The 16,394-nt window shown below is 33.8% G+C and overlaps 1 protein-coding gene across 1 annotated transcript in view; it reads right to left on the bottom strand.

Annotated features, from left to right (window-relative positions):
* LOC143230770 (uncharacterized) overlaps positions 1–16,394 on the bottom strand; it is a 228,158-nt gene that overhangs the window by 41,507 nt on the left and 170,257 nt on the right. The window contains exon 9 of the mRNA XM_076464895.1: positions 14,484–14,572. Coding sequence (XP_076321010.1) covers positions 14,484–14,572 — 89 coding nt within the window. The remainder of the gene's footprint in view (positions 1–14,483; positions 14,573–16,394) is intronic.

Below are 16,394 nucleotides of genomic sequence, written 5' to 3' on the forward strand. Positions count from 1 at the left end.
CTTTATATGTGGCAACATGTACATCCACATAAAGTAGTGCCAAGTTGTTAAATGACCTTATTCATGACTAAAAATAGTTATTAGAAATTTTAAGTAAAATTTCTCTAATATGTCTTTCTTTATATTTATTTAATACATTATTATATTTGTTACAGAATAGCTTAATAATTGTATTTAAATATTCTTTATTAAATCCGTTAAATATATTGCCTTTCCAATTTATGGTTTACTCTCTTTTAATAGTAATGCACCAAATCCATCTATTATAAGCATAATAGGTTCGCAATTATTCAGATTTACATTGATATCCTTATCTAGAATTAGGAGGCCTAAGTATCTAATACTCTAAGCCTTTCGTGTAAGAAGACTTTAAAAATCAACTGCCCAGCACAAAATTTCATAGTATGTACTGCATATTAAAGACGAAAAAGTAGCCATCACTTTATACAACAATCACAAATGCACAACCTTAGACTGCACTGAGTGACGATGCAAAAGGATTCATGATTATACACGAAAACTCTACAAATCTTCAATTATCGTATAATATTGTTTCGAATACCTCAAACCCCATGTTCAATACAGCTAGAGAAACTCTTAGCATTTTAATTGGCTGAAAGTTGGGCCAACCTCATTTTCACCACCAGAAATTTTTGATATAAAAAGGGCTATACTTTTCTAAAACCAAATAAAAAATATCTGAAACATTTAAACCAAAAATAGAGATAGTATTCTGTTTACAAAGTTCATAATAAACGAAAAAAACATCCAACGTTTCACTGTCGTTTGAACGCGGCCCTGTTGTAGAGCTCTGAGTTTCGGAGCCGAATTCGCATCCATGCGGAACCGCAAAAAGATAGCCTTTGTAGGTTTATCATAAATACAAGAATCCAATGCTATAAAAAGCCATAGAAAATGTTATTAAAACTATATATACTTCCTCAGGGTTCCCGAAAATGTTCTGTAAAAGAGTAAATAAAGTCAAAATTAATAGTAACATATATTTATTTCTTGCTTTTACAGTTCATATGTCACGTAGTGTTGTAGCCCACAGAGTGCATAATTCTTCTCGTAATCCACGGCACGCGCACGCTTTACTGACGTCACTACAGTGCAAACTGCAATGTTAAACGTCTCTTGTGTGATGTAGTTTTAGTGACAACACATCACTGTAAAGTGATACAAGAGATTAAAACAGGTAACACCTCCAGACAGCCTGTGGCCCTCTGTCGGGGAAATTACTTGGATCCTTAACACAGTTATTGTGTAAAATATTATTCTTCAAATAAATAAAAATAATAATGTTAGAGTCATAATTTAATAACTTGGCGCCTAATATCTAACAGATTTGACATTCGCCTAATTTTTGTACATTTAAGTAGTAACAGCACCAGTTTTGTCATATTTATATTTAATGTAGCTTTCGTGTCATGTCATATATGGTATGAACATAAAACCAATTAGCGACAAAACGAGGTGATAATTATAATGCACCTTCTCGGTATAATAATTCTTGCTTAATTTCTTAATAGTGTTTCGATTCACAAACCAATAAAATCCCGACATATTTTAAATCTAATCTTTATCCTTTTTTTTTAAATTCATTACTTAAAAATTAAATCTCAAAATTGAATTTATCAAACATTCCTTGACAATCGTAGGAATCGCATGATAAAACACGGAACATCTTCCTACAATTTTTGTTCAAGAATATGAGATCAGTTACAAATGGATTTTCAATAGAGTTTATATTAAACAAAACTGTGACGAAATATTTTATTTAATGGCTTATTCAAACCAGTCAGAGAAAAAAACTCCTCCTTCCTGAATTTGTTTTAAAATATGATTTCCAACTAACCCTGTTTTTCGTGAAATATTATGAATCTAAAACTAAAATAGCAGAAAATATCCTGTGAGAAACTATGAAAATCAACAGCAACAGGAAACAATCTTTAAATAACAGGATAACTTAGCTTTCTGAACAACGTGTCCATCTTTTTTCTCCGTTTACATAAATGTTTGGTTGCATATAAAATTACATTGGAGTCTACACTTGTTTTGGTAACTTGGCAAGTTTCGTACACACATATTTGATTTATAATGTATTATTTTGAACTGCATATAATTTTATGTTAAAAGTTTCCTATGTTAGTAGTCATTTATAGTGTATTCTTGATACGTTTATCAAAGTAATAAAGATGTAACATCTAGTGTCATAAAATCTGGTCTTTTTGCTTTTTTGTCTTAGAAATCAAGAACATCAAATTATTTGGTTCTGTAATAAATGTAACATACTTATACCATTAACACATAATTCAGTTAGAAACATTTTAGAAATGCCTCAAACGGATAGGAACACTTCGTATAATGTGTCTCATCTGCACTAGAGTCAGGGTTAACAAAAGATAATGCATTTAACGCGAAAACCTGGCACTAAGTTTTTACAGCACGAACAACACAATCCCCGGATGTTATTAAAGAACTAGCGCAACTCCAGTAAAGCCAAAGCAAGTTTGTTCCTTAATGGAGTTCATCTACTGGAAGAAAATCGTTAGTAATATAGAGGTTATTAACCTTTCGTTTGTTTGTTGTTAAGCGCAAAGCTACACAGCTATCTATGCCGTGCCCATCACGGGTATCGAAACACGATTTTTAGTGTTATAAGCCTTTAGACTTATCGCTAAGCCACTTGGGGAAGCTTAAGCTTACGTCATAAATATTTATTATTCTTCTAGAAGTATTAGTTATTAATACATTTTCAGTGAAGAAAGAACCTAGATTTTTTCATTCTGGAAATATGACCTTACATACATATTACCTATATATAAACCAAAATCTAGATGCCCAGCATAGAATTCGAAACTAAAACTATTGTTTACAACAAATTTCATCTATGTAAACTTATCAAATTTCATGAATTATTAACAACGTATGTATAAAACCTAATCAAAAATCATACAATTTTTTAATGAAATACTATATATATACATATATATAATTTTTAGAAGAAAATGTCTGTTTTAACAGCATCCGAAAACGTTAGGATATTCTGCCTATCAGACATAATCTAATAACACAAATAAATAAGAAGATAACTGTTAGTGAAAACCAATTAGGAATAAGATATTCTGTGCGTTAACCCAGAACGTCCCAGAAATAGCATGATTTTTAATTAAGTTTTCACACATGCATAAGTTATTCAAGATATGTTTAAAACTTTACACAGATGGCTTGTGTTATGACTAACGATTTTAGTTTCGAATTTTGGTTTGTATACAAATTTCCATTATTGTTATGTAATGCTGATTTCATCACCTATATACAATTATAGTAATTTATACATATTTTATACATAAATCATCGATACATCTTTCAGTGAAAAAACGGATTTTTTTTCTCCGTAAATATGATCCCATATACATTTTCAGGAAAGAAATATTTTAGTTTGTCCATCTATGCTTACTGAAGTATTGAGTTTATTTACGGAATGGAACAAATGCCAAGTAAACATGTTACTATTTATGAACATTCTCAGTCAAGATACCAGCAACTTGTCCTACATTTTAAGTTTCTAAACTATTTGATGAAAGCAATCAGCTGATACACTGATGTTAAGCTATTAACATTATAAGTGCTTTTTTTTTTTAGGTTCAGCGGTAAGTTTACGGTTTTACACTAAAATCCAGGGTTCGATTCCCTTCAGTGGACTCAGCAGATAGCCCAATGTGGCTTTACTATAAAAAAACACATTTTTTAAGAGTAAAAAAAAGTTATATCTGAAATACATTTGACAATAGCTTAGATGTCAATGAAACTTTTAGCCAACATCTGATGAACAAGTTGCAAGAAATAAACTGCTACAATTTTGTTATTGTTTGTTGTTGAATTTCGCGCAAAGCTACACGAGGGCTATTTACACTAGCCGTCCCTACTTTAGTAGTGTAAAACTAGAGGGAAGGCAGCCAGTCATCATCACCCACCGCCAACTCTTGGGCTACTCTTTTATCAACGAATAGTGGGATTGACCGTCACATTATACCGCCCCAAGGCTGAAAGGATGAGCATGTTTGGTGTGACGGGGATTCGAACCCATGACTCTCGGATTACGAGTCGACCGCTTTAACCACCTGGCCATGCCGGGCCTACAGTTTTGTGAAGTTATGGTAAACGTTTCTGTTGCGTGTACCCTCTTTTTTAATTGGTGAAAAAATGAGTTAACCGACGAGATGTAATATACATTAAAATGTGTTGTAGTAATTACTTATTATTTTCATTAAGAAAAAAAAAACAATTATTAGAACGCTTAATTTTGCATTACTGCACTACTGACTTTACCCTAATCGTTTTGCCCTCCCCAAATAAAACTTTGTGCCCCACGCAATGGGAAACGCTGTTTTAATTAATATATTATTCGAGCAAATACGTGGTGGCCTAATATTAATTATTGGGACTTTAATGCATCATATGAATACCGTATGTTTTTTTGTTACCATTACCCACGTTGAAATAAGCCTCTTTTAACTTATCTACTCCATTCTGGTTCACTTTTGTTTACCCTTATTAACACTACATGTTTCTATTTCTTTTGTGTAATGGACGGTAACATCTGAAAGTAGAAAAATTAATAAATCATCACCAATTGAACCTTAACAACCAAAAACAGCTGGTTATACATATATATTTAAAATAAATATATCAAACTGTTTGGTTGTTAACGGAATTCATAATTTTTAACTAGAAACGAAGCAAAGTCTTATTTTTTGAATGGGAGAAAAAGTGTGATATTGGTTACAATCCAAGACACCCTCAGATCATTCGTCACGTTCACGTCACATTTTTCAGTTCTGTAAACTTCTTTTTCTCCACGTGCTTTCATAGTTAATCTGACAGTTTGGTGATGTCAACTTAATCAAGAGTTTCTGTCACCAGTATTTCCACTTTATTATGACAAAGCGTGTCATAACTTAAATCCAAACAAAACATCTTCCAAAAGATACCTTCCATACTTTATACACGTACTTACTTGGGTAAAATAAATGCCCTGATGAACTTACACTGGTAGACGTAAACGTCTACAAAAGAAAATCTGGCAACTGCTCATTTTGAGAATTTTTCCTTTAATGTTAAGCACCACTTCAAAAAAATTTCAAATAAAAATCTGACACAAAAGTACAAATGGTTCTTTTTTGCAAGGCAAGTCACCAAGTTAATTAATTTGTCTCCGGTACTTGTCTAATCCATTCAAGATCAGTTTCTGGCGTGGAGTTTAAGAGATTGGAATTTTCTTTCCAGACGATAACACTATGTAACAAAATTTTTACTTTTTCTTGTTCCTGAGCAGAAACTGTTATTTCCCAATTGCTTATGCCTGAAGTAAATGGAAAAGACCTATTTTTCTCTCCAAACTTTGCTTTTGTGACCTGGGTAATGAAATTTTCAAATTTACCCATTTTCCAGAACATTTCAGGTAGATTCAGTGCTGAGTAGCTGATTGAGAATGTTCTAGAACTTACGAGAATTTTCAAGAATATTTTAGAATTTGCTAGAACTTTCCATTGTAACACATATACAGGGGCTCACCACTCACCACTTCAGTTTAGTTCTAGCTGCCTAAGTGAACACATAGACCTATTTGATTTTATCACAGATGGCATCAAGAAGCTGCATACTTTCTTCAGAGGCATTCTACTGTGTATGTGGCCAATTTATCAAGACGAGAGCGAAATAGTACTCTGTGACAGCATCTGCGAAAACGCGTGAAGCCTACAAGGCATATTTCGGCATGCCTGTCGGGGATCAAGACAAACCCTAGGAACCTCATTTTATCTGCAAGCACTGCAAAAAGAAATGAAAAAAAAAAAAGAAGGTAAGACGGACAATTTTTTGTTTGCTTGAACAGTAAGATTTTATATTATACAAATATTAGACTTTTTAAAATTCGGTGCACCTCAAAGAGGAATACAACAGGGTCAAGACCTTGCTAGAGACCTTGAAGTATGATGAATATAGCTGGGAGTTTATTGAAGACTTCAAAATGGTGGCATTCTTGATGGGTCTCCAAAGAGGCTTTACCAAGTTTCCCTGTTATCATTGCCTTTGGGACAGCAGGGACACCCCAACGCACTACAACAGGAAGCACTGGCCAGAACAGGCCGAATTCTCTGTGGAGAGACACAATGTCAAGTGTGAGTCACTAGTGGACCTCCAGAAGGTGCTGTTCCCACCACTGCACATAAAACTGGGTCTTATGAAACAATTTGTCACAGCTCTTGATAAGGAGCCTGCAGCCTTCAAGTACCTTCGAGATTTCTTCCCTAAGCTGTCTTCGTTGGAGCACAAATAAAGAAGATCCCAGAGTGCACAAAATTCCCCAAGAAGCGCAGTAGAAAAGAAAAAAACTTGGGGGAGTTTTGTCGCAGTGGTTTGGGGCTTCTTAAGCAATCACAAGGCCGAAAATTATCTGGAACTGGTTGAGGCTCTGGTGAAGAACTACGACAAAACGGGCTGCAGGATGTCCCTGAAAGTTCATATCCTTGACGCTCATCTTGATATATTCAAGGAGAGCATGAGAGCAATCTTAGAGAAGCAAAGAGAGCGCTTCCACCAAGATATAGTGGACTCTGAACGCCACTACCAAGAAGCGTATAACGAAAACATGATGGGAGACTATATTTGAGGGTTGATACGTGAAAGTGGTTTACATTACAGTCGGAAATCTCGAAAAACTACTGACTTCTAAACATTTTTGTAAACTTTAGTATAAATGCATGTACATCTTGATTCATATGTTGTTTTATTCAGACCTTATGTAAATGAAAATGTGCAAATTTGCCCGTTTTTACTTAGAAAATAGGTTAATTTCTAAATTTCATTATCCAGGTCACAAAAGCAAAGTTTGAAGGGAATAATGGCCATTTTCAGTACTTTTACAACATAAGCAATTAAGAAATAACACATACTATCCAGGAACAAAATTTGTATTACATAGTGTAATATGTCGCTCTAAGTTAGGGTTTATATGATTTCTAAAGTTGTCCATAGAACGCCCTCCTTTATCAACATATAACGTTAAAAACCGGGTTTAGATATCAGTGACTGGCAAAGCACAGATAGTCCACTGTGTAGTTTTGTGATTAACAATACACAAACGCACAAAATCCAAAAACATCGTGTTTCGAGCATCTCTAGACATCACTGATATGTTTGTATATGTTGAGAAAGGTGAATTCAACACGATTTTAACACGTTATCATTTGTTGTTGTTTTTTAATAAACAAACTTATAAGAGTAAACATACCGCTACTGAAAATAAATCGTTTATGAATTCTGACTTATTTCATACGAATCACTTTTACAATGGTTTAAAAATGGTGGACGGCTTCGTCTTAGGTTATTCAAAGTACTTATGTCATGATATTGGTACGAAACCATTACACACTTTAACTGCATTGAAAATGTATGAGTTATGCTAAAGTACACGTGCTTTTAAATCCTGCTAATAAATTATCCTAGTTTTATTAGTAGACAGAGAATACAAACGTTTGAAATTCTAACCATTTATATAGAACATTTATCGCATCGATTCAATAACCGAGTCACTAATTTTATAACGAACATTTGTTTTTAGAAACAATAAATAGACTGATCTCACTTTTAGATAAGTTTAGATATTTACTGCTTCTTTAGAAACCGCAAACCAAAACTACTATTGAAAAAAGGGTATATATATAGAAGTATATATATGATATGAAGAGTGCTTGGACAGTAGAATTAGAAAAACCTGCTATTCTCAATAGCCGTTTGAAACTATTCGTTTAAATGTCTAAAGTAGATGGGTTTGTGTGAGAGTATATACATATATCTACTGTTAGCCTGCTATGGTTTAGTTCACGACTTCCAAGAAGAATCTAACAGATTCTTGGTGTATTAAGAAAGAAGGTATCTTATAAGGTGATAAAAGCTTGTGACAAATCCTCAGTGCACAGGGCAACACTGGAAAGAAAATCATAATGTTTGCCGGATTCATTCTACATCAAGTCACAATGTTAAACGAAACAGGGAGAAAACGGCAGCAAAATTACTCAAGTGTACTTGTCTAAAACACGAGCTCAATCATCTGGAATGCGAGGGTAGAGCTGCCACATACACAAGCCATTCTTTATTCTGTGAAAAACACACATAAACCACCCTTTATTGTGTGAAATGTACACAAGCCATTCTTTATTCTGTGAAACACATACATAAACCACCCTTTATTGTGTGGAATGTACACAAACCATTCTTTGTTCTGTGAAACACATACATAAACCACTCTTTATTGTGTGGAATGTACACAAACCATTCTTTATTCTGTGAAACACATACATAAACCACCCTTTATTGTGTGGAATGTACACAAACCATTCTTTGTTCTGTGAAACACACACATAAACCACCCTTTATTGTGTGGAATGTACACAAACCATTCTTTACTCTGTGAAACACACACATAAACCACCCTTTATTGTGTGAAATGTACACAAACCATTCTTTGTTCTGTGAAACACATACATAAACCACTCTTTATTGTGTGGAATGTACACAAACCATTCTTTATTCTGTGAAACACATACATAAACCACTCTTTATTGTGTGGAATGTACACAAACCATTCTTTGTTCTGTGAAACACACACATAAACCACCCTTTATTGTGTGGAATGTACACAAACCATTCTTTGTTCTGTGAAACACATACATAAACCACTCTTTATTGTGTGGAATGTACACAAACCATTCTTTACTCTGTGAAACACACACATAAACCACCCTTTATTGTGTGAAATGTACACAAGCCATTCTTTGTTCTGTGAAACACATACATAAACCACTCTTTATTGTGTGGAATGTACACAAACCATTCTTTGTTCTGTGAAACACATACATAAACCACTCTTTATTGTGTGGAATGTACACAAACCATTCTTTACTCTGTGAAACACACACATAAACCACCCTTTATTGTGTGAAATGTACACAAGCCATTCTTTACTCTGTGAAACACACACATAAACCACCCTTTATTGTGTGGAATGTACACAAACCATTCTTTGTTCTGTGAAACACATACATAAACCACTCTTTATTGTGTGGAATGTACACAAACCATTCTTTATTCTGTGAAACACATACATAAACCACCCTTTATTGTGTGGAATGTACACAAACCATTCTTTGTTCTGTGAAACACACACATAAACCACACTTTATTGTGTGGAATGTACACAAACCATTCTTTACTCTGTGAAACACACACATAAACCACCCTTTATTGTGTGTGAAATGTACACAAGCCATTCTTTGTTCTGTGAAACACATACATAAACCACTCTTTATTGTGTGGAATGTACACAAACCATTCTTTATTCTGTGAAACACATACATAAACCACCCTTTATTGTGTGGAATGTACACAAACCATTCTTTGTTCTGTGAAACACACACATAAACCACCCTTTATTGTGTGGAATGTACACAAACCATTCTTTGTTCTGTGAAACACATACATAAACCACTCTTTATTGTGTGGAATGTACACAAACCATTCTTTACTCTGTGAAACACACACATAAACCACCCTTTATTGTGTGAAATGTACACAAGCCATTCTTTGTTCTGTGAAACACATACATAAACCACTCTTTATTGTGTGGAATGTACACAAACCATTCTTTGTTCTGTGAAACACATACATAAACCACTCTTTATTGTGTGGAATGTACACAAACCATTCTTTACTCTGTGAAACACACACATAAACCACCCTTTATTGTGTGAAATGTACACAAGCCATTCTTTACTCTGTGAAACACACACATAAACCACTCTTTATTGTGTGGAATGTACACAAACCATTCTTTACTCTGTGAAACACACACATAAACCACCCTTTATTGTGTGAAATGTACACAAGCCATTCTTTGTTCTGTGAAACACATACATAAACCACTCTTTATTGTGTGGAATGTACACAAACCATTCTTTGTTCTGTGAAACACATACATAAACCACTCTTTATTGTGTGGAATGTACACAAACCATTCTTTACTCTGTGAAACACACACATAAACCACCCTTTATTGTGTGAAATGTACACAAACCATTCTTTACTCTGTGAAACACACACATAAACCACTCTTTATTGTGTGGAATGTACACAAACCATTCTTTACTCTGTGAAACACACACATAAACCACTCTTTATTGTGTGGAATGTACACAAACCATTCTTTATTCTGTGAAACACATACATAAACCACCCTTTATTGTGTGAAATGTACACAAAACCATTCTTTGTTCTGTGGAAACACACACATAAACCACCCTTTATTGTGTGGAATGTACACAAACCATTCTTTGTTCTGTGAAACACATACATAAACCACTCTTTATTGTGTGGAATGTACACAAACCATTCTTTACTCTGTGAAACACACACATAAACCACCCTTTATTGTGTGAAATGTACACAAGCCATTCTTTACTCTGTGAAACACACACATAAACCACCCTTTATTGTGTGGAATGTACACAAACCATTCTTTGTTCTGTGAAACACATACATAAACCACTCTTTATTGTGTGGAATGTACACAAACCATTCTTTGTTCTGTGAAACACATACATAAACCACTCTTTATTGTGTGGAATGTACACAAACCATTCTTTATTCTGTGAAACACACACATAAACCACCCTTTATTGTGTGGAATGTACACAAACCATTCTTTGTTCTGTGAAACACATACATAAACCACTCTTTATTGTGTGGAATGTACACAAACCATTCTTTACTCTGTGAAACACACACATAAACCACCCTTTATTGTGTGAAATGTACACAAGCCATTCTTTACTCTGTGAAACACACACATAAACCACCCTTTATTGTGTGGAATGTACACAAACCATTCTTTGTTCTGTGAAACACATACATAAACCACTCTTTATTGTGTGGAATGTACACAAACCATTCTTTATTCTGTGAAACACATACATAAACCACCCTTTATTGTGTGAAATGTACACAAGCCATTCTTTATTCTGTGAAACACAGACATAAACCACCCTTTATTGTGTGAAATGTACACAAGCCATTCTTTGTTCTGTGAAACACACACATAAACCACCCTTTATTGTGTGGAATGTACACAAACCATTCTTTATTCTGTGAAACACACACATAAACCACTCTTTATTGTGTGGAATGTACACAAGCCATTCTTTACTCTGTGAAACACACACATAAACCACTCTTTATTGTGTGGAATGTACACAAGCCATTCTTTACTCTGTGAAACACACACATAAGCCACCCTTTATTGAGTGGAATGTACACAAACCATTCTTTATTCTGTGAAACACACACATAAACCACCCTTTATTGAGTGGAATGTACACAAACCATTCTTTATTCTGTGAAACACACACATAAACCACTCTTTATTGTGTGGAATGTACACAAACCATTCTTTACTCTGTGAAACACACACATAAACCACCCTTTATTGTGTGAAATGTACACAAGCCATTCTTTACTCTGTGAAACACACACATAAACCACCCTTTATTGTGTGGAATATACACAAACCATTTTTTGTTCTGTGAAACACATACATAAACCACCCTTTATTGTGTGGAATGTACACAAGCCATTCTTTGTTCTGTGAAACACACACATAAACCACCCTTTATTGTGTGGAATATACACAAACCATTCTTTATTCTGTGATACACACATATAAACCACTCTTTATTGTGTGGAATGTACACAAACCATTCTTTATTCTGTGAAACACACATAAACCACCCTTTATTGTGTGGAATGTACACAAACCATTCTTTACTCTGTGAAACACACATAAACCACCCTTTATTGTGTGAAATGTACACAAGCCATTCTTTACTCTGTGAAACACACACATAAACCACCCTTTATTGTGTGGAATATACACGAACCATTCTTTGTTCTGTGAAACACATACATAAACCACCCTTTATTGTGTGGAATGTACACAAGCCATTCTTTGTTCTGTGAAACACACACATAAACCACTCTTTATTGTGTGGAATGTACACAAAGCATTCTTTATTCTGTGAAACACACACATAAACCACCCTTTATTGTGTGGAATGTACACAAGCCATTCTTTGTTCTGTGAAACACACACATAAACCACCCTTTATTGTGTGGAATATACACAAACCATTCTTTATTCTGTGAAACACACACATAAACCACCTTTTATTGTGTGGAATGTACACAAACCATTCTTTGTTCTGTGAAACACACACATAAACCACCCTTTATTGTGTGGAATGTACACAAACCATTCTTTGTTCTGTGAAACACACACATAAACCACCCTTTATTGTGTGGAATATACACAAACCATTCTTTATTCTGTGAAACACATACATAAACCACCCTTTATTGTGTGGAATGTACACAAGCCATTCTTTGTTCTGTGAAACACACACATAAACCACCCTTTATTGTGTGAAATATACACAAGCCATTATTTATTCTGTGAAACACACACATAAACCACACTTTATTGTGTGGAATGTACACAAGCCATTCTTTATTCTGTGAAACACACACATAAACCACCCTTTATTGTGTGAAATGTACACAAGCCATTCTTTACTCTGTGAAACACACACATAAACCACCCTTTATTGTGTGGAATATACACAAACCATTTTTTGTTCTGTGAAACACATACATAAACCACCCTTTATTGTGTGGAATGTACACAAGCCATTCTTTGTTCTGTGAAACACACACATAAACCACCCTTTATTGTGTGGAATATACACAAACCATTCTTTATTCTGTGATACACACACATAAACCACTCTTTATTGTGTGGAATGTACACAAACCATTCTTTATTCTGTGAAACACACACATAAACCACCCTTTATTGTGTGGAATGTACACAAACCATTCTTTACTCTGTGAAACACACACATAAACCACCCTTTATTGTGTGAAATGTACACAAGCCATTCTTTACTCTGTGAAACACACACATAAACCACCCTTTATTGTGTGGAATATACACGAACCATTCTTTGTTCTGTGAAACACATACATAAACCACCCTTTATTGTGTGGAATGTACACAAGCCATTCTTTGTTCTGTGAAACACACACATAAACCACTCTTTATTGTGTGGAATGTACACAAAGCATTCTTTATTCTGTGAAACACACACATAAACCACCCTTTATTGTGTGGAATGTACACAAGCCATTCTTTGTTCTGTGAAACACACACATAAACCACCCTTTATTGTGTGGAATATACACAAACCATTCTTTATTCTGTGAAACACACACATAAACCACCCTTTATTGTGTGGAATGTACACAAGCCATTCTTTGTTCTGTGAAACACACACATAAACCACCCTTTATTGTGTGGAATGTACACAAGCCATTCTTTGTTCTGTGAAACACACATAAACCACCCTTTATTGTGTGGAATATACACAAACCATTCTTTATTCTGTGAAACACATACATAAACCACCCTTTATTGTGTGGAATGTACACAAGCCATTCTTTGTTCTGTGAAACACACACATAAACCACCCTTTATTGTGTGAAATATACACAAGCCATTATTTATTCTGTGAAACACACACATAAACCACACTTTATTGTGTGGAATGTACACAAGCCATTCTTTATTCTGTGAAACACACACATAAACCACACTTTATTGTGTAGAATGTACACAAACCATTCTTTATTCTGTGAAACACACACACAAGCCACTCTTTATTGTGTAAAATGTACGTAAACCACTCTATTTTGTGAAACACAAATTCACACTTGTAGTGGGCATAAAGTGTGCACTCATGAACAGTGGCGAAAGATGACATGGCGAGATTAGCCAAATTAATTTTTTACAATCTAAATGGACTAGCGTGGGTGCGAAACAGCTTATGGCCTGGAGTGTTTCATTCAGACAGTAAGAAAGTAGGCGGTATACTGTAATTGAAAATTGGTGTAATATGTGCATAAGGCAATCTGAAGAAATCTGGTTCACCATATGAAACAGCAGTTTTATTCTACTAGTAATGAAGTCTTTCGATGTAACAATCCACACACCAAAAACTATTGTAGATCGGTTTGTCTTGATCGACCTGTATGTGTGTGTCTATCTATTTACCTACATTTCTATCTATTTGTTACTACATATAATCAAGTATGGGCTATAACTGACCAGGATCGAATTGCACTACAATTAAAAATGATGTTTAAGAAAAAAAGTAAATACCTTGAGTAGCAATATCCGAGATAATACCAAATACGTCAAATACACATAACTTTCTAAATACTAAGCTTCATAATTATTGTTGTTTAAATTAATTTAATAACGTAAATGAACCTCTACGTGGGATGAATCTCCTGTTGATAATTGTACTCACTTTTGACTATGTCCAGGTTGTCTAAGGAAAATCTCATTAACATTTTGTACTTGTTCATCTCCAGAGTACCAAACGTTGAGGGCGATGTCCTATCAAATGTCAAATTACTCAGTGAAAGAAACTCACTTTAACTAGAAACATTTTAACATAAAGCTGTGCTTAAAAAAAATACAAATTAACTCCAAACTTTGATAAAAATATTGTTACACGAACAAAAGACTGAAAAATAATTGCAATGCATCTTAACATATATCACTAACCACCAGTAATACAATCAAATAGTTAATAACATTGAAAGACTGTTTAAATAAATTTAAAATGTCCACACAGCGTATAAATTTCTGAATAATGGAATATTCGCTTCAATACCGTAATTTCACATGGGCCATATATATATCTGCCAATACATGCCTTAGGAATTCAATATTCCATGAATTCGTAAAAGGTCATTTCAAATTCCTTTTAAATTAATTATTTCGTTTACATTCACAGCATATTGTTTAATTTTGCCTAAACACAAGTTGATGTTTATGTCATTATCCATTGAATTGACCATTAAATAATCCTTTTTTTTTTTCTTTATAACTCTCCTGGCTACAAAAACAAGTGATTCTGTGATGCAAATTCCAATGTTAACATCGTGAACTATAAGAAACCAGCGATTTTGTAATGATAACTCCAATGTTAACATCGTGAACTGGTAGTAAACCAGTGTTTCTATGCCCAGAAGTCACGCATCACTATATGTTATAATTCGATTTAACTGTTTCTAACAAATCCGTTCCCAATAACTCAGGATATTTAAAAAATCCAATAATGATTTTCCCTCCCCATACACACAAGATTACAGTAGCCAGAGAGAATTTCCGAATTAAAAAGAATGAAAATACTTTTCTTGGTTTTTAGATTTGATGACAAGAAACCCACTTTTTAAAGTTATAAAGTTTGAAGATGGTTTGGATGGTTCATGAAAGAAACTTTTGTAGAAATAGGACAACATTATATTATTATTATATTATTATCAGAACATATATATATATATTCTTATAACTATGTCAACTGTATGTACTTGATAATGCCGTAAGCTTGTCCAAACGTTGTACATTTCTAATAAAGTTTCTTACATTAACCATTCAAGCCGTCTGCAATCTTTATTACTTTTACTGATTATTTAATTCGGCAGCGCTATCACTAAACAGGTTACATAAATAAGCATGGCCTGATTCCGTCATAGTCAGAATTAACTTTGGAGAGTTCCGAGCTTAAATAACCATTATGATGTAATGGTGCTTGACGCGTGGAACGACTACCTGACGTTCATAATGAAAACAAAGGATTGTCATAAATAACAAAATAATTACGTGTTATAAATCATACAATTTGTTCTGTATTTGTTTTGATAGGCAATTTGTCAAAAACGAGGAGATTTATAACGTCCAAGTAGAGCAAATTATTCGAACCGATAAAACTAGGTTTAAATGGTAGTACGAACAAAGTGTACACATTTCCCATATGTAAGTTTCTCATAATTTATACAGCAGAATTTTGTGGTATTGTGTGTGTTTAGCTTATTTCTTGAAAAGGTAAAAACTATCTCGTGTTTCTTACTCGCCCATTTTTTTTATTCCTCAACAGTACATCGTAATGAATAAAACATGTTTGCACCACGATCGGTGTGTTTTACATGTAACAAAAGTAAAATAATTTTTTTTAAAAATACTGATAATAATCTTATTATAATGGAGATTGTGATGTAAAAGTTCAAAACTCGAAAACTACCGTACCGGTCAGCACTAACAATAAGTTAGTAATATTTGTTCATAACTGGGCAATATATTTATAGCTGAGCAATAAATAAAACAATTGAAATTTCCAAAGAAATTATATGTTTAAGATTTAATTAATGAAAAT

The sequence above is a fragment of the Tachypleus tridentatus genome, chromosome 10 (assembly GCF_004210375.1).
Source record: "Tachypleus tridentatus isolate NWPU-2018 chromosome 10, ASM421037v1, whole genome shotgun sequence".
Classification (NCBI taxonomy): Eukaryota; Metazoa; Arthropoda; class Merostomata; order Xiphosura; family Limulidae; genus Tachypleus; species Tachypleus tridentatus.